At 38.1% G+C, this 24,251-nt stretch overlaps 1 protein-coding gene across 1 annotated transcript in view; it reads left to right on the top strand.

Moving 5' to 3' along the window:
• The window catches only part of LOC116874762 (collagen alpha-6(VI) chain), a 144,835-nt gene that overhangs the window by 69,866 nt on the left and 50,718 nt on the right, over positions 1-24,251 (top strand). Inside the window, exons 19-24 of the mRNA XM_032869723.1 lie at positions 360-425; positions 1,653-1,706; positions 11,476-11,511; positions 12,985-13,047; positions 14,694-14,756; positions 22,504-22,566. Coding sequence (XP_032725614.1) covers positions 360-425; positions 1,653-1,706; positions 11,476-11,511; positions 12,985-13,047; positions 14,694-14,756; positions 22,504-22,566 — 345 coding nt within the window. The remainder of the gene's footprint in view (positions 1-359; positions 426-1,652; positions 1,707-11,475; positions 11,512-12,984; positions 13,048-14,693; positions 14,757-22,503; positions 22,567-24,251) is intronic.

Raw genomic sequence — 24,251 nt, 5'->3', positions numbered from 1 at the left:
AAGAGAAGGGGTGGCAGTAGTGGGAAGGGGTACCTCCAGACCCAGGATGAGAATTGTCATAAACACAAATCATGTCACCCTTGCTTCTCTTGGTGATGCCTTCTATGGTGAGCTCTTGCTCCCCCATGCCGCCTACATACACAGACAAACTCACCTTATGTCTCCACTCTCTTCTGATAATGCAGAACACAGGACAAAAAGAAATCATGTGTAAGCCATTTGTAATTTTTACCTATCTATGCTTTTAAATGGATTGGACTGACTTTGTCAATTTTTTTTCAAGGGGAGTGAGTAAATGTATTATATGCAGTTACATTTTTAAGGAGAGATGTTCAGAGTTTTTGTTTTCTGTTTTTTAGGGAGTTCCTGGATTTGACAATACCATAGAAGGACCTAAGGGCTTGAAAGGACAACGTGGAAGACAAGTAATTATGTGCACATTTGAAAGTAAACTTGCAATGATGTACATACTTGATACAGAAAAAAACATTTTTAGGAGCAAATATATTTTTTCCTCCTCCTTATCTGCTACTCTAGGATTCAAAAAACATTCCTTTGTTCTTCTGAATTTGGGGTGACTTGCTTCACCAAGCATTTATGAATGCAAACATCTAAGCCCCAACTTAAAATGTAGGGCTAGCTGATGGAAAGAGCAAGCCAGTAAATTGTTGTCCTTTCCAGGATACAGAAGTCACGTACCCTAAGAAGACTTCATATTATTTGTAGTACATGATTAAAAAAAAAAAAAAAGATCTGGTAGATCTACACAGTTTATAAACTAAGGTAAATCTCTTGGGATTAATCTCATGAAATCTCACCACAATGTGATCATCTAACCTTATTATTCAGAATTTTTAAAAAGTGTAATTATCTGGAAAATGAGTTTCTCTCAATCTTCTTGATGAGGAAGTTCCCTTGGTGACTTCACCTGGGGGAGAGGTCTGATGCAGTGGAAAGAACTTTACTTTGGGGACGGGCCCTCATGCTCTGTGCCTTACTAGCTCTGTGGCCTTGGGTCGTTTTCTGTAAAGCTCAATTTTCTCATCTACAAAATAAGATAAATAGCCTACTTTTGAAGGTTATGATGGGAATTCAGTGACTGACCTTACCACATCATAACCCTTAGGTAAAAGCTACCTGCCATTTTTACTAAGTGGTAATTGTAAGTCTCATGTGTTTCAGTATAGACTCACAATTTTTCCTTCATTTTCTGTTTTGGGAAGATTTATGAGTATTGTGAGATTTTATTCACATGCAGCTGTTAATCTACACAGGTTAGCCAAATGGAACAAGAAGTCTAAAGGTAGAAATCCAAACCAGTCATAGCCATACCAGACGCATGTGTCATTATCCACTGTGGCAACACAGTGAGGATAGATTGATTCAGATACTCTATAACTTACACCCAAAGACAAGTTAGACAGTGATGATGAACAGATAAAGTCATGTCATTAGCATTTTGTCCTGTAGTTCCTCATTTCCTGCATAGACATATGGTTTATAACCAGTGGAAGCAATCCACATCCAGAGGGAGGATAACTCCCTAGTTAGTGTGTATGCATCTACTCTCCCTGCAGCACAAGCAAATGTTGAAGAGGAAATGTGTCAGTGCTGCCTAATTACTGTCGCCCATCTGTCTGTTCGTTTGACAGGGTAGAAGAGGCTGGCCAGGCCCTCCTGGAACACCAGGCTCCAGAAGAAAGACAGTAAGAGTCCTTCTAGACAAGGAGACCCACTGCTCTGGTAGCCTATATTGTGATAAAAATGGCTGATTGTGGGGAGGGGTTGGGATGGTTCTGCTGGGGCTCGCTACGTTGGGGACACTTGGGAAAGCTCTGAGAACATAGCTGACGGACCACATGTGGAAAGCCCCGGAAAAGCTGAGGCAGGAAGGTTCTGGTTGCAAGGAAAATTACTGATCAGGAAAAAAACCTAGGCAAAGAGAACAGAAAGCAGCCAACTAGGGGAAGAGTGGTGAAAGTTTGGCCTTCTCACTACACTAATTGCCATTGCCAGTATGTCATTTTGAGTCCCAGACTCTGTTCTTCTGCCGAATTTTATGACTGCTTAGGAAAGTCAGTCCTCGTGTAAGTCCTCTGTTCTTCTATATTCACTGCCTTGCGAAGAAGGTGTGTGTTCCAGGACACAAAAACATGTTCTTGGTGGAGTATAATAGCTGATCCTATGAATTTCTCAAACAATACAATGCATAATAAATACAGTGTACTAAACTAGTTTTTATTTGTGATCAGTCCTAAAGCATATATGTAGAGTACTAATTGAGATTTAGTTGATATATAACATATTAGTTTCAGGTGTATAATATGATTTGATATGTATCTGTGGCTGTGAAATAATCGCCACAATAAATCTAGTTAACACCACCATGTGTAGTTACAAATTTTTCCTTATACTGAAACTTTTAAGATCTACTCTCCTAGCAACTTTCAAATATATAATATGGCATTATTAGCTATAGTCTCCATGCTGTATATTACATTCCTATAATTTATTTTATGACTGGAAGTTTGTACCTTCTGACCCATTTTACCCATTTCATCCACCCACCACTCCTTACTTCTGGCAACTACTGAAAGTTCTCTGTGTCTAGAAGTCAAGTTTTTGGAGTTATTTGGGGTTTTTTAAAATATTTTTAAGATTCTACATATTAATGAGACCATACAGCATTTGTCTTTCTCTGACTTATTTCACTTAGTATAATGCCTTCAGGGTCCATCCATGTTGTTGCAAATGACAGGATCTCCTTTTTTTATTGGCTGAATAATATTCTGATATCTATGTATCTATATCTATCTATATATCTCTATCTCTATCTATATCTCACACATCCCTTATCCATTCATTCATCAGTGGATGCTTAGGTTGCTTCCATGTTTGGGCTCTTGTGTAAGTAATACTGCAGTGAACACAGGGGTGCAAATACCTCTTTTATTAGTGTTCTCATTTCCTTTGGATATATAAACCCAGAAGTGGAATTGCTGGATCATAAGGTAGCTCTATGTTTAATTTTTTGAGGAACCCCATATTGTGGAAAAATTAGAATGAAATTGGATCATTTGTTTATGCACACTTTTGGGGTCTAATTTATTTGTTTTGTCATATTTTTTCAATAAGTACTTTTTTTTTTAATTTGACAGAGATCACAAATAGGCAGAGAGGGAGGCAGAGAGAGAGGGGGAAGCAGGCTTCCCGCTGAGCAGAGAGCCCGATGCAGGGCTCGATCCCAGGACCCTGAGATCATGACCTGAGCTGAAGGCAGAGGCTTTAACCCACTGAGCCACCCAGGTGCCCCTCCAATAAGTACTTTTTTAAAAAGTTTCTGTGCCCAACCACTTGGTAGAGCACAGAAACTATAAAACAAAATTTTTATCTAATAAGAGATAACTAATTAAATACACTTAAATACTTGCATTACGTTCTATATTAGACCTGTCTTTTTTTCATTTTGCAGCATTTCCTTTCCATTCTTCGTTATCTAGCTTTCTTCAACTTCCTCCACCTCCCTCCTCAATTCTTTATGTTATTTATTGAGCACAAATAAGAACTAGTTTGATATATTGCATTTTTTATGCATTGTATTTTCTGAGCAGAAGTTCATATTACACTTCATCAAGAAAATATTTTTGTCCTGGATATCAACTTTTTGTCTGTACTGTCATTTGCAAATATCTTCTCCCATTCCGTGGGTTGCCTCTTTGTTTTTTTGACTGTTTCCTTTGCTGTGCAGAAGCTTTTGATCTTGATGAAGTCCCAAAAGTTCATCTTCGCTTTTGTTTCCTTTGCCTTTGGAGACATATCTTGAAAGAAGTTGCTGTGGCTGATATCGAAGAGGTTACTGCCTATATTCTCCTCTAGGATTCTGATGGATTCCTGTCTCACGTTGAGATCTTTTATCCATTTTGAGTTTATCTTTGTCTATGGTGTAAGAGAATGGTTGAGTTTCATTCTTCTGCATATAGCTGTCCAGTTTTCCCAGCACCATTTATTGAAGGGACTGTCTTTTTTCCACTGTATGTTTTTTCCTGTTTTGTCAAAGATTAATTGACCATAGAGTTGAGGGTCCATATCTGGGCTCTCTACTCTGTCCCACTGGTCTATGTGTCTGTTTTTATGCCAGTACCATGCTGTCTTGGTGATCACGGCTTTGTAGTAAAGCTTGAAATCAGGTAATGTGATGCCCCCAGTTTTATTTTTGTTTTTCAACATTTCCTTAGCAATTCAGGGTCTCTTCTGATTCCATACAAATTTTAGGATTATTTGCTCCAGCTCTTTGAAAAATACCGGTGGAATTTTGATCGGAATGGCATTAAAAGTATAGATTGCTCTAGGCAGTATAGACATTTTAACAATGTGTATTCTTCCAATCCAAGAGCATGGAATGGTCTTCCATCTCTTTGTGTCTTCTTCAATTTCTTTCATGAGTGTTCTGTAGTTCCTCGAGTACAGTTCCTTTACCTCTTTGGTTAGGTTTATTCCCAGGTATCTTATGGTTCTTGGTGCTATAGTAAATGGAATCGATTCTCTAATTTCCCTTTCTGTATTTTCATTGTTAGTGTATAAGAAAGCCACTGATTTCTGTACGTTGACTTTGTATCCTGCCACATTACTGAATTGCTGTATGAGTTCTATTAGTTTGGGGGTGGAGTCATTTTGATTTTCCATATAAAGAATCATGTCATCTGCGAAGAGAGAGAGTTTGACTTCTTCATTGCCAATTTGGATACCTTTTATTTCTCTTTGTTGTCTGATTGCTGTTGCTAGGACTTCTAATACTATGTTGAACAAGAGTGGTGAGAGTGGGCATCCTTGTCGTGTTCCTGATAAAGAGCTCCTGAAACTCAACACACACAAAACAGATAATCATATCAAAAAATGGGCAGAAGATATGAACAGACACTTCTCCAATGAAGACATACAAATGGCTATCAGACACATGAAAAAATGTTCATCATCACTAGCCATCAGGGAGATTCAAATCAAAACCACATTGAGATACCACCTTACACCAGTTAGAATGGCCAAAATTAGCAAGACAGGAAACAACATGTGCTGGAGAGGATGTGGAGAAAGGGGAACCCTCTTACACTGTTGGTGGGAATGCAGGTTGGTGCAGCCACTTTGGAGAAGAGTGTGGAGATTCCTCAAGAAATTAAAAATAGAGCTTCCCTATGACCCTGCCATTGCACTATTGGGTATTTACCCCAAAAATACAGATGTAGTGAAAAGAAGGGCCATCTGTACCCCAATGTTTATAGCAGCAATGGCCACGGTCGCCAAACTGTGGAAAGAACCAAGATGCCCTTCAGTGGACGAATGGATAAGGAAGATGTGGTCCATATACACTATGGAGTATTATGCCTCCATCAGAAAGGATGAATACCCAACTTTTGTAGCAACATGGACAGGACTGGAAGAAATTATGCTGAGTGAAATAAATCAAGCAGAGAGAGTCAATTATCATATGGTTTCACTTATTTGTGGAGCATGACAAATAGCATGGAGGACAAGCGGAGATGGAGAGGAGAAGGGAGTTGAGGGAAATTGGAAGGGGAGGTGAACCATGAGAGACTATGGACTCTGAAAAACAATCTGAGGGTTTTGAAGGAGCGGGGGGTGGGAGGTTGGGGGAACCAGGTGGTGGGTATTGTAGAGGGCATGGATTGCATGGAGCACTGGGTGTGGTGCAAAAATAATGAATACTGTTATGCTGAAAAATTTAAAAAAATAATAAAAAATTAATTTTTGTAACTTGAAACACCTCTTCTTTGCTAGGCACAGAAAATGGAAATGGGAACAGAAGTTACATTTAAAACATGCAGAATTTAGTTGTTGGGAAAACACTTTATTACTGCTGCTGTGTTAATGCACCTAAAGATAAAGCAATACATTTGCTATTCATTTCACTTTCTAAAAGGGTGTAGCCAGCTTACATACCCTGGGAAAATATTTTGAACTTAAAGAATATCATCCAAGATTTCCTGGCATGGGATGTGTGCTTTTATTGTTTTATAGAAGCTATAGTCTCTCTAGAGGCTAACACAGTATCACCATGTATTGTTTAAACTGCACAACTCCCAAGAAATATGTCCTCATTTGTGTTATAGATTTAGCAGTGTCATTCAGGAGTAAAATTGGGACTTCCAGCTAAAGATGGCAAAATCCATGTGTTTTCTTTTGCTATTCTTTTTTGTGCAACTTACCAAAAACAACACAGGAAATTAGAGGTTAACAGAGTGACCACATGTGATAACAAATATCGGCCAGTTCTTTTTAAATCTAGAGCCTAATGAAGGGAGGCTTTGGAAAGCTTATACCTATGTTTCAGACCTCATCAGGGATCAGATTTCTCTAAAAGGAGTTTTCGGGTTTTGAGAAGATCAGAGAATATACCCATAGAAAGTGTAACAGAAGAGACAGAAATCATGGGAAACTAAAGAATATTTCATTTTTAATATCTACAACCAGCAGTCTGGTCCATGGAGGCAGCAAAGATTGAAGAAACAGTGACTCTTGTAAAGCTATGATTTAAGGGGCTTTATGTGAGTTCCATGAATCTCTTAAATGACCAGATTTGAAGGGAGAGGTAGCATGAGTAAGAAATACTTCATGGTGAGAAAGGTTTGAGACAACATATCTATATCAAAGCCACTGACCTAGGTCCTGCTACGCCACATACAGTTACTCAGTAAGTAGGTGGCCCTCTTCAAAAGTGATTAATAATCAGAAATATTATTAATCTTCATTATTAAATGGTTATTAAGACTTATGCATAGAAAGAAGAGGAAAACGACATGAGCAAAGGGCAAATAAACCCTCACTGGGAGGGGGATTATTCAAGGAAAAGACAGAACGACTCTGGCAAATAGTCCTCTAAAGTCTCAAAAAAATTAGGGCTTTGTAATTGTTCTAAAAAGAGTCTAAAGAATTGACAAGATGATAGAAAGTGAAGAAAGCAAGCTGGTAGTGTTTGGGGGTGATCAGTATGCAATATAGGTTATAAGCAACAAAAAAACAAGAATAAATAAGACTGAAAATGTAGTTGGACATATAGTAATCAAGAAACTACAAAAGCAATGATAGAGATAGACAATGGAGAGTCAACAACTGTACAATTTGCATTTCTGGATATTGTAAAAAATATCCAGAAGTATAATAAAGAGAATTCCTTATAAAATTCTCAAATGTGCAGTATAAAAGGCATCTTCTGACTCAGAAAAAAACTGATACAAAAACATTATCACTGAGGTACATCCTAGTGAAATTCCAAACTTGTTATGTAAAGGAAGAAACTCCAAGAATTTCCAAAAGAAGGAAAACCCAGTCTGTCTTCAGCCTTCTTCACAATGATCAGGACCAAAAGGGAGAGCAATAGAATAGGTAGAGTTCTGAGGGAAATCCAGGGGTCCAAGATTTTCATACCCACCTGGGTAGTCCTTTGTACATATGAGTAATTAATATGATACAGCCTTAGAAAATTCAGGCAATACAGCCCCCATTTATTTTGTTCTTCTATTAAATTCAAGTAAAATTCAATACATTTTAATTTTATAATAGCATAAGTACCATGATCCTTTCTTAATTAAATATTTAGAACTCTGTAAACACACATAAAAAGATGGCGGGAATCATGATTGCCAAATGTTAACAATAGATTTATCTACATAGGATTTGGGATGACTTAAATGTTTGGTTTTTTTTTTCCTGCTTTTGAATAATTAAAGATCAGCCTGTATCATATTTATAATAATGGTAAAGTCATTATCCTTTCAGAAAGAAGAAAAATTTATACCACTAACTGAAAAACTCTAAAATTAAGGAGGGCACAGATTGTATGAAGCACTGGTGGTTATATGCGAACAATGAGTCCTGGAACACTACATCAAAAACTAATTATATACTGTATAGTGCCTAACATAATAAAAATGAAGAAAGGAAGGAGGGAGGGAAGGAAAGAAGGAAGAATTTTTTTAAAATGTAGATAGATAATAAGTATTGAGGACTCCTTTGTGCAACAAGATTCTGCTGAACTGAAAAGTGATTGGAGGATGGTGGTAGGGTGGGGCAAGCAGGGAAATAACAGCGGTTGACCAACTCTGAGCTACAAAATCAAATAAGACCTAGTTCTTACTCTCAAGGAACCTAGAATCATGTTAAGATTCAAGGGATGGTGTCTCAACCTATTATTGACTTTGGATCAGGTAATTCTTTGTTGTGCAGAGTTGTTTTGTGCATTGTAGGATGTATAGTGTTATCCCTGGCTGTGCCCATGAGGTGTCAGCAACACCTCCAACTTGTGACAACGAAAACTGTCTCCAGACATTGCCAACTTTTGCCAGTGAGGAGGGGTTGTAAATCCCCCTCTTGCAGTTTGAAACCACTATTGAGAGGGGGATGGAACTTCAGGGATAACAAGCTCTGCCAGCAGTCTGTAATGGGTTGGAATGAGAGGGTCAGGGGAGTAGGATCAGGACCAGAAAGCCACAGCACTGGTGCAGAAGGTAGGAACGGGAGATTGGTTCTTTCTGACCCAAACTTCACTGAGAATTAGAACAGATTCTTGTGCCATGGATAATAAGAAGCAACCCTAGTCTCATACTAAAACATGGCCTTCAGTCCTATTTAGTCTAGAGGGCTGTTAGTTATGCTTTTCCCTTTTCAACTCTCTTGGCACTACTTTAAGGGGCAGCCAGAAGTGCCCCCAGGCGGGCAGTCAGCCATCATTGTGAATGAGTGTCCTGCTTTTTTCCCCTGAGGACTGTGTCTCAAATCAGTCTATACCTATCCGGGAAAGTGGGTCCTGGTAAACCATCAGAAAGCCAGGCTACAAGGGCCCAACAAGACTGAGTATCCTGTTCTAGGTCTTCTTACTTGCAGGATGACTTTGGGGATATTTTCTTTCTTGATGTGCTCATTCACATGTCCTTTCACAGATAAGTTAGACCATGTGGATGTGTTACCAGACAACTGCAAGCCCATGGGCAGACCCATGAAGACATTTTGGGATTTAATCGTTCCCATCTAAAACATTAAAAAATGTAAAAAAAAAAAAAAAGTGTAAAATAATCTCCCCCATTTCCTTGTTTTCTTTCAGTTTCTCATACCTACCCAAGGTATCTCAAACCCATGATTTCCATTTGAAATTTAAATCCCAAATAGCCATTATGAAAGCCCTAGGTGATGACTTCCAGAAAGATTTCCATTATTTGCATGAAAGGCGTGAAAGAGGGTTAAAGTCTGTCTCCTCTGTTAGGAGGAGCTTATAAACTCCTGCCTAGGGACAGAAGTCAGTTTTTACTTACCACCAGTCAACCCCAGTGCCTCTAGGGAGCAGGAGCTCAATGTTGAGAGCTCCTTTCAAAGTCGAACTTTGAAGATGCAGACACCAAATTTTTCTTGGTATTATTTCAAACACTATGACAGTGGACCAGAGAAAGATTTTTGGATGTAAGGTCCAGTTTCATATCCCATAAATCATACCCTATAGGAAGCCCTTTATTTTGCCTGAATATAGGTTCAGTTGTGCCTACCACACCCAGGTGTATCCACTTAAAGCCCAAGTCTGGCCATGCACATTTTCTGCTCTAAGGTTTTTTTGTTTTTTTTTTAAGATTTTATTTATTTATTTGACAGAGATCACAAGTAGGCAAAGAGGCAGGCAGAGAGAGAGGAAGGGAAGCAGGCTCCCTGCTGAGCAGAGAGCCCGATGTGGGGCTCGATCCCAGGACCCTGGGATCATGACCTGGGCCGAAGGCAGAGGCTTTAACCCACTGAGCCACCCAGGTGCACCCCCAGTGGTTTTGATAAAGGGAGTATGAACCCTTCAGTTTAGTAATCCTACTACTCCCCTCTTTCCTCACACCTTTGACCCAGAAATAGTCAAATATACACTATCAAATACACTTCCTGTTTTCCTGCCTCTACTTCATTACTTAGGCTATACCCTTTACTAGAAAGACTTCTTTCATTTTCATCTACCCATCAAACTCCTAACATTCTATGAAACCCATATCAAAAGTATCTTCCAGGGTGTCTGGCTTGGTTTAATCAGTAGAGCATGAGACTTTTGGTCTCGGGGTTGTGAATTTGAGCCTCACCTTGGGTGTAGAGATTCCTTAAAAAAAACTTTTAAAAACAATCTCCCTCTAGGAATATTTTCCTAATTTGACAAACTGGATATAATTGCTTTCTTTGAAGCCGATATTCCATCTTCCCCTTTCTTATGGCATTTGCCATACTATGCCTTGTAAATATTGTAATATTTATCTCTTCACCCCCAAACCCGAAATATGAGGGTCTCCTGAGGTGAAGAACTATGTGTGTGTGTGTGTGTGTGTGTGTGTGTGTGTGTGTGTGTGTGTGTGAAATCTTTATGCTCCCACGGTTCTCATACAATATGCTTTGTAGGTAACAGATTATTGGCAGATATTTTTCTGAATGTGTCTGAAGAATTGAACCAGAACAGATAAACCCTTGGAGAGAGCTTCTTTTCCTCCCTCTGACAGAGAGGATTTAAACTCTCATCTCAAAATGTTAAAGAGATAGGTCTCCATTTCTCCAGATATACACAGTCTGTTTCCTAAATAACAATATATTTTAACTGAAATATGATTAGAAGAATTTAGAGTCTGCAGTACTGGCCTCACGTAGAATTTTGATCTAAGAATCTCAAATTTCCATCAAGAAAATGTCATCTGATATATACTGAGTTTTGCAAATCCTGGTGTCAGTCTTGCTATGACTTTACTGAGACATCCTAAGTTAGACAATAAAACATCTTTGTGTGATTTCAGATTGTTGATCTGAAATATATCCAGGCCCTGACCTTACATATGAGAGAGTATTAGGGAAATTCCACTTGATTATGTAGTGCTATTATTTTGATTGACTATTTCATTAACCTACTGAATTGAGAACTTCTGAATATTTGGGCTGATTCTCTGACAGATAAGCTTATTTTTTGACTTTTTAGGGGGGAGAGGGTAAAATTAGTCTGTTATCTTTAGATTCTGAAATTAACCTATAATAAAGTTCAAATGAGTCAATTCTCCTAGTTTTTCCTCTGGCTTCTTGCCTTTTGGCCACTCCACTCCTGATTTTTGGCTTATTTGATAGTACTTCGGAAAAATGCAAATAAATTAAATTCAAATCAGCCAATTTTGGAGCTTGCGATCAGCACTAATAATAGTTTAGGGGAGGACAAATTATTGACCACAAACTGCTCTCTTAAGTATGTACAGGTTTCAGTTGTCTCTGTGATTTTAATAACCTATTGCCCTAGGATAAGAAATTCAGAATTGGCAACATTTTACTGTCCTGGTGCAGTGGATAATTAAATGTTTTAAGCAATATGTGGGTACTTAAAAAAAATAATGAGTACATTAAGGTGTTCATTACTAATTTAAATATAAAAAACATTTTTTTCAGAGTTAATGGTACCTACCTTTCCTATTTTAGGCAGCTCATGGCCGAAGGGGACATACAGGCCCACAGGTATAATGATTATTTTTCTTAACTCCAAATGATAAGTATCCTGTGTCCAATCAAGGAATAAGAATAAAGGCTCTGAGAAACCTCTTTCAAGACTAAATATTTTAGGCTATAATTTCAAGAACTCAAATTGTAATGTGAAGACTTGGGCAGTCCAACCAAAGACTATAAAAAAAATTAATGACAAGAAACACTAGTTGTCCCAATAACTTTTAAATTTAACTTTGGATTTCACATGATTCCACATGCAAACTAGTAACTCAGTTGAGTGATCTTTTAGATTTTTGTTCAATTAACTCTGAAATCTTACAATTTACATAAACCCTTTATAAACTGGGAGTATGTACAGCAAAACCCTGATACATATTGGACATTCTGAGTGTTTTATTCAAAAGCTTACTGTACCAAATATTGTATCTTATCTTCTTTGTACATGTTGGTGATATACATGACTCATGTATCTGTAATATTTATGAAAAATATATTGTGACTGAGAATTTATGCAATTGAGGAAACACAGACCCTCAGGTTGAAAATACAATGAGGATAAACAATAAATCCTCTCTTAATCACATCATGGTGAAACTCTGGAATGCTAAAGATAAAACATCTTAAACATGACCAGAGAAAAAAAGCATTTTTACCCTTGAAAGGAATAACAGATTAGATTGCATCAGACTTATATTTGGCAATAAAACATGGAAGAAAACAAAATGATATATGCAAGTACAGAAGAAAAATAGCTGTTAATTTTGAATTTTATACCTAGCTGAACTGTGAATGAACAGGTAGACATTTTCAGACCAACACCAAGAGAGTTAACCATCTACAGACATTACTCAAACACACTTCAAGGTTAGACCTCAACAAAAGGGAAAAAAAAGTCCAGAATAACAGCATGAAATAAGATTGGGGAGAGAACGTGTTGAGAAATTCTTCTGAAATCTAGGAAAAGGTAATTAGCAAGGGACATTCAATCACATCTGTATAATAAATGGGGCATAAACTTAGGCTATCCCAATAGTTGACTAAATTATGCTTTTTAATCCTTCCTCTTCTTTGGAATTCTTATTTCTGTAAGAGTTCAAGGGCAATGTGAAGATACTGCTCAAATTTTGACCCATAGATATTTAATCTATTTGAATATAGAGTTGTAAGATGTCTGGATATTTGTGAAGAAAATGTAAACTGAGTTTCTTCAGGCCAAATGCCCAAGTGAAATACATTACAAACATTACAGAAAAAAAGGAATGTGTGAGTGTGCATATGTATAAAAACTTGAAAGAAAATATACCAACATATTAACCGTGGCTGTCTCTGCTTGAAGAGATTATAGAAAATTTTTATTTCTTTATCTTTCATTTTTTTGCCAAAAATCCTGCACTGACATCGTGGTTAACAGTATATAATCTTGTACATAAAGGAAACAAAATTCTCAGGAAATGGTGTTAACAGGTTGATTCTCTCTCACCACAGGGGAAAACAGGCATCCCAGGCCCAGATGGACTTGAAGGCTCATGGGGACTTAAAGGCCCTCAGGTACATATCAGAACTAATCAGGGTTTGAGAACATAAAGAAGAATCTGGAGTCTTGAATCCTTGGAATCCTTCAAACCTCTTTGCAGAAATACAGATGTTTAAAGTGTTTTCAGGGAAATAAAGTAAGGAAGCAACAAGACCAGAATTTGGTCTCCTTTAAGTTTTGTCCTGTCAAGAGACGAAAAGAGAATGAACATGTTGGGTAGGGCCCTTGTGCAATGAGTTCAAGCTAGCTAGAATATCTAGGGGAGACCTTGAGCCAAAGAAAATGTTGAGCCCCCAACCTGGGAATTTTGGTCAATGTAGCATAGTAAGAACCCAGAACACACATATCTGATGACTGTGTGGTAGAAAAAACTGGCTCTACTCTAGGAAAGAATTGTTCCAAATACAGCTGAAGTCTTCAGTGGAGTGATCTATAGTGTGGCACTCAGCCTGCCTTCTTGCTCACTTCCCCAGAGAGCTGCCTCCAGCACTTTTTCCTTCGCAAGGAATAAACCATGGTTGGCTCTTACAAGCAATCACATGAGGGGAAAGAAGCATGTGCCAGAAAGAGCAAAATGTAGTCTGGAATAATACTGAGAAGGGAAAGGAAGTCCTAGAAAATGCCAAGGTGAAGCAAAGGAGGTCAGACTATAGAAAATTAGAACCTATTTTTTTCTCTCCAAACTTTGTTATGAAATCTTGAGAAAAAAATTTGCTGTTTGGTAACTGCAGGACAAGCAAAGTTTCTATAATTTTTCAAAGTTTTAATCCACATAGTAAAGAAATAACTATTTTGTGTTGGCAGCTTGGTACGTGGAAGTTGGGTGAAATATCCTTAGACATCAGATGAGAAATTGTGTTCACATTTTTACCAAGATTTCAGAGCAGTAAAAAGTCTGCCCCCTTGGACCTCTGTCTCTTTTGAACTTGATTGGGTTTTTTTTGTTTGTTTTACTTGCCAGCTGAGGAAAGTTCACGTTTCTTATCTTCAAGTGAGACATTTGCCACTGGGGTTGTGGGGAAACATTTCAATAGATTGGCTGGCTTTATTTCATGCTAAACAAATAATACAACAACATCCCTTCTTCCACTTTACAGACTCTTCTTTCATGACATAATTTAAAAGGAAATGGAAAATCAAACACAACATGAAGGTTTCTCTGCCTAATGTACAGAGGCCACAATTAATAGGCAATATAATATTCTAGAAGTAGAAATATCCAGATTTCATCTTACCACATGCTATATCTTATGACCAGTGTTCAGTGTGATTATTGAACAGAAAATTCTTTTTAATATTTTGGTTTCAGATTATGTAATTAGGGATTATTTTCTTTATCACATAAGAAATATATGCATTTGGAGTCTAAAGATGCTGAGGATGATTAGAAAGCAATCCTGAAAAATTCAACTGTGCACTATTTGTTCAACCGACTATAAATGCCCCCAATGGCCTAAATTACAAATTGGACCTTTGTATACACACAAGGAGAGCTTACAGGTCAAGACAGAGCCAAGGGCACGAATAGAGTTCTCTTTTCAGTTTCTGTCTGTGTGACTGACTTATCATATCCATCTTTAATATTCAAGTTAACATTCAAGTGTTCTCTTCTAGAAAGAAAATAATGCTTTAATTCTCTGTATGCTCTGTATGTATGTAGGGTCCCAGAGGAGAGACTGGTGTGAAAGGCGAGAAAGGAGGTCTGGGAAGTAAAGGTCCTCAGGTATGTAATGAGAGAAAATGACTGCATTTGGCTTTGATCCTGGCTTTCATACAGATGTCCTTGCAGTTTCTTTTCTGCAGAAAGAGTTATTTACTGCCTGTGAACCAGCAAAATTTTGAGTTCAGTGTCAATGTGGTTGAAGGCCACATCATACTGTGGTCTGTACCTTGCAGGGTGGGCTATCTTTCTGTCAGACACAGAGGTGGAAGATGGCTTATAGCCCTCTTTGCCTCAACATCTCAGCCATTACTGTGGGTTAAAAATTCCTCCTGTGTAGAAATCAGGTCATGCGACTCCCCTGATCTCCTCAAGGGCTTCCCATTGCACCAAGAATACAATGCTCTTCAGTGCTCCTCAACCTAGCTACACATGATAATCTCCTGGGAAGATTATAAAACACTCCACCACCTGGAACCCTCACCAGACCATTTAAATCAGAATCTCTGAAGGTAAGGTCAGGGTATCAGTAATTTTAACTTCTCACCAGGTGATTGTAGTAGAAAGACCAGTGCTGGGACTGACTTTCCCACATCACTTCACCAAATTTAAAGTGTCTGAGAATCACCTGGACAACTTGCTGAAGTGTGGATTCTGATCAGTAGGTCTGAGGTGGGTCCTGAGGTTCTACACTTCCAGTGAGCTCCTGGTCAGTACTGATGCTGTTGGTTCCCAGACCACACATTGAGTAGCAGATCCCTACATGATCTGGCCTTTGCCTAACTGTTATTATATTTGTTTAGCTTTTTGTCTCCCTTTTTACACTTTAAACTCCCTGAAGGCCAGAACTTTGTCTTACTTGTACTATATCCCAGAGCCTGGAAAGACAAGGCTGCCACACAGTAGAGCTCAACATGTATTTATATAATAAATATAATAATTATTATTACTATATCATAATATTTACTTATTATGTAATAAGTAAATGAATGAATGAGACACAATTGGGACGTGTTCTTGCCTAATGGGATAAAGGGAATATATTCCTTTGTGTCCATCAGGCGGTGGTCCAACACATTAGTGTCTGTGTTCATCATCAAAATATTTAAGAAACTATTTGCATAAACCTATATCTCTTGATGCAGTATTTTAAACCCTATTAATTACTGCTCATCAGGATATTTGTCCCCAGTTTGATGAACATACTCCTTCAAACAGCATGAAAACTTTAAAAATTTCATTGTAGAACTAAATTGAAAAGTAACAGTTTTGTATTCACACCCGGAATCACTAAAAACTTGCTGGCACCATGAGTTAGGATTTAAAAAAAAAAAAAACAACAAATGCCAAGGGAAACATATATCAGGTGATTATCTCATCTGTTTATATAAAATACTAAGATGTAGATGGGTTGAAATCCAAAGAATTTGGTAATTCTCTTCTTCTAGAAACCAAAATTGTATCCAAGTGACTGTTGCTCACATAAGTTATTCCATTTGCCCTGTAGTGTACTTGTCTGAGTGAGACCCCTTTAATCTTGCTCTGGCAAGATTGGTTATAGTTATAAATCATTCAACCTCTTGGCATTGCCAACTATAGTCAAAAGGTACCACTTCTCTCTACCTCTTCCATTTATCTGGCTAGAAACCATGGTTTTCTTTCTTTGCTTGCTTTTCTTGAAATACCCTTGTCAACACAGTGAAAGTGCTATTTCAAAGATGTGTAGAATTTTCTATATTCAGGACATGATGAATGGGATCTCAAAATTGTTGCTTCCAAAGGAAAACCACAGGAGACAAACACAACCAGGTATACAAGAGAGTGTTATTCTCTATTGGCTCTATAAATCCACTGACATAGACTTAAGAACTAGCCTCTTAAGTGGAATAACAGGAGTGGTTTTTGTTTTGTTTTTTAAGTAAGCTCATGCCCAGCATGGAGCCCAACATGGGTTTTGAATTCACAACCCTGAGATGAAGACCTGAGCTGATATCAAGAGTCAGATGCTTAACCAACTGAGCCACCCAGACATCCCTCACAGGAGTGTTTTTTAACTGAAGACTTTAAATTTTTCTTAGTATATACATTTAGAAAAAAGCATGTGATTTCTGTTGACAGTGTTCTGAAGGCTTATTAATTTATGCAGTGTTGGGGCATTCTGAATAAATCAAAATGTGTTAATCTAACCAAGTATATGGCTATGACATGAAAGAAATATAGTCCATGGCACAATGAAAAAGAAGGTATAACTTTGAAAAGAACAGCGTATTCTTTTATACCTTCCTTTGTTCCCCTGTTTGGTTTACCTTAGGGTATTACACTAATGTAATCAATGCCTAGAAAAGGAATGGAAAATCAGACATACTTAGTAATTCTAGTTAGTACTGGAATTATTCTTAGTTGTTTTAGTGAAATAATCACTAATGTCACATGCAATATCAAGAAGTGTTGGAATTATTCCATGCAAATTTGGAATACAAAGTAGAATTTCTGTTGTCATCTTTATAAAGCATAACATAGTGGTCAAGGGCATAGTGCCTGAAACCAAGCTGCCTGGGTTTGCCAGTTTTGTACCTTCTTAGGTGTGTGGCCTTGGGTAATTTATTTAACCTCTCTGTGCCTCAATTTTCTCTGCTATAAAATAAAGATGGTGGTAATAGGAGCTACCTCATCAGGTGAAAATTAAATGGTTTAATATAGGTTGGTTCTTAGAACAGTGCCTGCAATATAGTAAGCACTGTGTTAAGTGTTTATTACTACTATATTGCATCAGTATTACCTAATTTATCAGGGACATTTTATGCCCAAAGCATGAGAGTCTCCAATCCAAGGAAGGCCATGATAATAATAACAATATAACAATGTGTAATCTGAACTGCAATGGTTGGATTTCATCATTCTGTGTAATCTAGGATGGATGATCCATCAACCATTCCTTTTACTCAAATATTTACTGAGTGCGTCCTGTATGTAAGTCCTATATTGTATAATATATAGTAGGATCCTACAGTAGGATAAGAGCACACGCTCCCAAGGCACCTCGGTGGCTCATTGGGTTAAGCGTCTGCCTTCAGCTCAGGTCATGATCCCAGCATCCTGTGATTGGGCTCACTGCTCCAATGGGAGTCTGCTTCACCGTTCCCCTGCTTTTGCATTCTCGCTCGTTCACTCTCTCTCCTTCCAAATAAATAAAAGATTTTAAAGATAGGCTGAAAAGAAATAAAAATTAAAAAATAATAATAATAAAGTAAAAAAAAAGATTTTAAAGAAAAAAAATAAAGGACTCCCAATCTCATAAAGGTCCCAATCTCATAAAGGTCACCAACACAAACAAATAGTTGAGACGTGACGTACTAAATGCTAAAACGGAATTACACCCAGGGTAGAGTGGTGGGAGCAAGAACTTTTTGGAGCAGGAGAAGAGTGATTTAGCTTTTGCAGGATAGGGAAGTGTTTTCCAGGTGACCAAAGGAGAGGCAGGCATCTGGGAAAAGGAGCCGGGTAATCTAAAAAGAGATATCAAAGTGAGTTGGGGAACTGTAAATGGTTCAACATGGATGGAGTATAGGATGCATAAAAGATTAGAAGTTGATGTTAGAGTCTGTGTCTTAGATTAGCACTATCAAGATCAACATCTTGGATATCTTGGGGTTTGTTCTTGCATTAGTCCACCTCTTGCTGGCTCCTGTCTTTTATTTTCTAAGAATTAGCTCATATCGGACTCTTAAAGACACTGAGCATTTAATCTCCTTGGGTAGCACCAGCCCAGCCTGACAACTTAACTGATTGTCAGTGTAGGCAGTTTTACCCCATGAAAATAAGTGACAGGTTTCCTTTTGAACATGAGAAGATCCTAAATCTCTTCTGCCTGTGCGGCCATATTCCATCTGAAGTCAGGGTGTCCTTGGCACTGCCCCAGTCATTAATCCCAAACTCCTACTTTAATCCTTTCTGATAAGATGCTATCTAAGGACAGGTTTTAAAAACATTTACACTCTAAACATATCCTATCATCACTTAACACTTGTATTAACCAGTTGTGATTGCAGAAGGCTCTATGGCAGAGTCAAAACATGAGCAAAGGACCACCAGCCCAAGTCCTGAGAGTGGAGAGTAGATCTGGTCCCAGCCTCCTGCATCAAGCTTGGAGATTCATATTTTTAAAACTCCAGTCTCAGATGGTGCATGATTAGTAGAGTTTAGGAATCCTGTCCCAGATACAGGTCTCAAAACAGCAGAAAGAGTGGCCAAGAGGTAAGTGTAGAGACAGAATCAGGTTTAGCTCCCTTCTTAGCCTTCTATTTGGTGATTTGGAGTTAAATGCTTTGACAATCTGATTTTTATTTGTAAACAGTAGTGTCAATCATATGTATCTCATTGTGATTGAGAAAGCCTGTATAATGTCAATATATACTTCTGAGCATAGTACTTTTCACAAAATAAATGCTCAATAAAAGGCTGCCATTACAACAAAGCCAATAAAGATTTCACCTCTAGCTGGTGTCCTTTTCCTTTGAATGCCCTAATCTTCTCTTTATATTCCATAGATGCTCTTGCCCTCAAATCAAAGCAACTTTTTTGACTCCTTGATATCTTGGGGTGGCAGGGAGTTTTTAATATTTCCTTTAAAAACATGGTCCCTATACAGTCAGCAGTATTTGAGTAGTTAATACATCCGGGTAACCATTCATGGAGCTTGAGACCCATTCAAGGAGTCACAAACCCCAGTCTGGTACTTGGTGTGGTCCTGTGCAGGAAATAGAATCATGTTTTCTGATGTTCAGATGACCATGCCCTGTCTGCATGTATGCATCCATCCATCTAAGAACTCTTCCATTTTGGAGGGCTTTCAAACAGGATAATCTCTCATTGTTCTTGTGTGTACTTAAAGTGACTACACATGAGGGAATCTCCCTGAAATTTCCTTCATCTCATAGAGCTGGTTATGTTGGAAGGAAGCCCAGAAGGTGATCCCCTAGGCAAGACTTCCAGTTTGCCCCTTATTGTCAAGGACAGTTGAAATCTACTTTATCCCTCTGTGAAGTACATAAAAAATGTCATATGGAAAATCAAACTAACATATCATTTCATCCCTCTTGGGGGCTATTCCTGGATAGGTGCATGGATTGCTAGATAAATGGATGGGTGCATTGATGGGTTCTAGGTATTGTACTGAGTTCCAGAGATAGGAAGCCAATTGCATATACCCCTTCCTTCAAGAACATACAGACTAATATCTAGTAGATGAGAGAGAAATAAATGAACAATTATATACAAAGTGGAGAGTCAGTTTTTCAGGACCAAACAGAGTCAGGGGGTTCAGGTATTCTTGAAACAGTGATGCTAATGGTAAGATTTTCACAAGAGGGAGATTGTGTCTGGACAGAAAAATGAACCAGCTAAGGAAAGAACTTGCACAAGTGTGAAAACCTAAGACAACAAGAAGTATTTGGTGACTGCAGACGGTTCGAGCATAAGCATATAGTGATTGAAGTAGTCTCAGATGACTATGGAGACCTGCAATACCAACACTTTAAGGGATTTTATATATTAATAAGTACCATCAACTTTATTCTGAAGGCTACTCAGAATTCAGAATTTCAGAAAAAGTGGTAACATCAGCCTGACATTCTAAAGCAAAAGGGAAAAGGAGAAAAGAATGGATTAGAGAGAGGCCAGGCTACAGTCATAGAATCCAGGAATTTAGACAGAAAGAAGAAAGCCCTGAAGGTAGGTGATAGCAATAGGAATGTAAGAGAGAAGGTAGGTGATAGCGGAAGGGAGATGGGTATAGAAAGGCAATAGAATCTGTAGGACTTGTAACTGATAGGTTTTGAGAGATAAGCTAAGGAAGGGCCCTAGGATGATTCCTAAATTTCCAGCTTGGGATTCAGGGAGGAGAAGGGTAGCACCATTCCTTAAAAAGAGAATATGAAACCAAGCATGACTTAGAGTAAGTATAATTATCTTTGGCAATCAATTCCTACGAGATATCCAAGAGACATTTTAATATACAAGTCTGGCTTTTAGTTGAGTGGTTTGAGCAGGAGATCCAGGTACTTAGGAGTTATTTTATAAAGTAGTGGTTATGTGACTCTATGGGGGTGTCACTCAGGAGGAGGGGATTAAGTGAGAAAATAAGGTCCAAGGATGGAGCCTCAGGGTGCATGGAGATTTAAGAGGCAAATGGAGAAGAGACCAGAGAGGCACCAGGAACTCCCTGGTGTTACAGAAATTAAGGGAAAAGTTTCAAAGATACATGATCAAATTCAAATAAGGTAAGAACAGAAAACAGTCTAATTATATCGAATATGAAGGTCATGGGAGCTAGCCCCAGGCACTGGTGGAAGTGAGATTTCCAAAGGAAAGAGTTGAGAGCTATGGAAGGTGAAGAAATCAAGATCTTCTTTTGAGATAAAGAAAGGAGAGAAAATTGTGGAAAGATCATTATTATCTTCCCTATGTGACCAATATACTATTCAACAGTCTTTCCTATTAGGAAATTTTTTGTTCAACTTACTACATTTTTAATTTTTTAAAGACAGAAAGGTTAATATCATAATTTTTTTCTGAATAAGATTTGCTAAGTATCATGCTTGCTACACAGATTTGGTTTATTTCTTTTTAAATTCAGCCATTGTGGCCAAAAAAGGGGAGGGATTTTTTTTTAAGATTTTATTTATTTGACAGAGAGGGAACACAGCAGGGGGATTGGGAGAGGGAGAAACAGGTTTCTTGCTGAGCGGAGAGACCAATGTGGGGCTGATCCCACACCCTGGGATAATTAAATGAGCCAAAGGCAGGCGCTTAACGACTAAGCCACCCAGGCACCCCCTCAAAAAAAATTTTTTTTTGAAAATGATTTCAATTCACTGGTGTTGAGATTATTTACAAGTACCTATGTAAACATTTTAACCTCAAGATTTCTGTTGCCATATGTTTGGATATTCCAAAGGAAAAATCTGATCCCAAGTGTTAATAACACAAGAAGGCAGTTGGGCTGTCTCTGAATTGGGATTTTTAAGTGTTTAGCTCTAAAGCTATCCCAATAAACATGCTTTCTAGAACATTAAAGAGACTTCTATTATATCAAATAGATATTCCATATGTGTGTGTGGTATATTTATCCCTCTGTTTAACTTTTGTTATGCTCTTCAATAAGATCTTAAAGCTTTCTTTATATAGGTCTTTTATCTTTCTTGTTAAATTCTACATATTTTATAGTTTTTATTCTTTCTAATGGTAAATGGGAATTTATGTACATTTACTTTTCTAACTTATCAATAGGAAAGAGAAAACTATATAAGAATATTTATCTGGTATGCCTGAACATATCTTGTTATTAATGCTAATTATTTTGGTGAAGTTTCTTGAGCTTTCTATTGGACAAATTATATTGTTTGCAAATAAATAAAAGTTTACCTTAAAAAACTGCTTTCTACCAAAACAAGGAACCAGACAGAATACAGTTAAAGGCAAATGTCACTTGGAATGCCTTCTTTAAACGTTAGACATTTTAGCAACATCTGCTGTAAAAGCAAAACAGTGAGAATGTAGAATCTCTTTGGAAAAGAAGACTCACAAGAAAGCATGATCATTTAAGCCACATCTGTCATGAATTACTTTATTAATTTTCTTTTATTTACTAGTTTTTATTTGACAGCTGTGATACTTTTTTCCAGAGCAGAAATCAATAAAGCCATAACTCATTCCCCATCTGTGGTTCATTTTCCTCTTAGAAGAGACACAAAGGATTTAGGGGATATTTGCTTTATGTTCTGCTATATTTGCAATCCTTGTTTTGTTTCAGGGACCTCCAGGACCAGGAGGAGAAGCAGGGAATCCAGGCCATTTGGGAAGTCAAGGAAATAAAGTAGGTCACATTCTTTAAGCCCACCAAAGTTAAGGTTTTCTCCTCAAAGTAAGTGTGTCTGGTTGTATTAGCTAGAGCACTTTAAACACAAAGGAGAACCTCTTATTGCCCCGACACCCTGGGTTGATTCTTAGAGAGCCAGCAACATCTAAGGACGTGGGTGTGGACCACAGTGAGATTAAGGATTCCAGCTCAGCATAATTTCATGAGGGGCTACACCCAGTCATAGCTGGGGAGACCTCAGGGAAGAAAGACTGTTCTAGGGGCAGGCCTTCTTTTGCCCCTCTCTTCTTCCCTCCCCTCCTGTCTTCTTTTCTTCTTTGTTTCCTCCATGCATTCAAACATTTGTGCACACCTTTTAAGACAAAGTCACTCTACTGGTATTCTGTTGGATTAGAAACTCAACTTCAGGAGAGTAGATATCTTTGACTGTTTGCTCACTGATGGATACTTTGAACAGTTCCTGGCATGCAACTGTTCAGTAAATATTTGCTTAATGAAAGAATTTCTGGGTTGTATAATAGATATGACATGGAATCAATCCCCATGGAATTTAGAATATTTTCAAGACAATAATCTATGACATGAAGTAGACCAGAATATGGGTCTGAGAATGGAAATTTGAATATAGTATTAGTGAAGTATTTTTGGGCTGGGGAAAGAAACATCATAGAGGATACAGACTTGGAGCAGACCCTAGAATATAAGAAAGACTTTGACAAGCAGAGAGGAGGCATAAAGGATTTCAGGGAGAAGAAACTATGTGAAGGAAAGCACAGGGTTGGAAAATCCTGGGTGTGGGTATTTGGCGGGGGGGCGGGAATGATCCTGTCTTATAGGCATATTTAAAAAAATTCTGTGGTCACTTACTTTATTGGGTAGCCAGTACAGTGTTGTTTACAATTTTTTTAATGGAGTGTTTGAACACAGCCAGACTTGGGAGGATTTTGAATAGGCTACTCAGTGTAGAAATATTTTGAAGGCTGAGGGATTGGCAGCTAGGAGACTAGTGGGTGTGTTCTAACAGTCTCCAAGATAAGCAGCGATTGGATGACTCAAGAGAGTGAGGATAGGAGGGGCTCATGATGATTCTGGAGGACTCTGCTTTTAGGGAACTAAGGTAGAGAGAAGAGGGCTGGATGACTTGTGGACTTCCGGCGTGAGTGTAGTACCCTCCCAGAAGTAGGAAAGTCATGAGAAAGAATGGTGTCAGAATGAAGGGAACCATTTGTTTTGGGGAATAAAGGAAAGAGTTTAGGGCTGGTCAGAGATGCAGTTTCAGAGGCATTATGGAGTTTTAAGAAGACTCTTTGTGGTGTCCGTTTGTAAGAAGGGCAAGAGGAGATAGTGAATCATTAGAAAAGAGGGGAAAGAAATGCATACTGGATGCTGAGAAGAAGAGTTGAGGAAGGAGAGGTCAAATGTATCAGCTGGTGTAGAATAGATAAGGAGGGGGGAGTGAAGAAACCATTGCCTCTGGTGGCTAAGATGCTCTAAAGAATATTTTCAAAAATGTAGCATTTGAGAGGAGGAGAAAGAAACGGAAAGAGCCTGCAAAGGGACTAAATAATGAGTTGGTGAGGAAGAAATGGATTCAGGGCTATAAACCACTTTTTGAAGAAGCAAGGCGTGGGGGCAAAGGGGGTACATTAATTACCAGTCTAGCACAAACTGAAGCTGGGTAT

Source organism: Lontra canadensis, unplaced genomic scaffold (genome assembly GCF_010015895.1).
Source record: "Lontra canadensis isolate GAN:19392208 unplaced genomic scaffold, GSC_riverotter_1.0 scaffold38, whole genome shotgun sequence".
Lineage (NCBI taxonomy): Eukaryota > Metazoa > Chordata > Mammalia > Carnivora > Mustelidae > Lontra > Lontra canadensis.
This window is presented reverse-complemented; position numbering and strand designations above follow the sequence as displayed.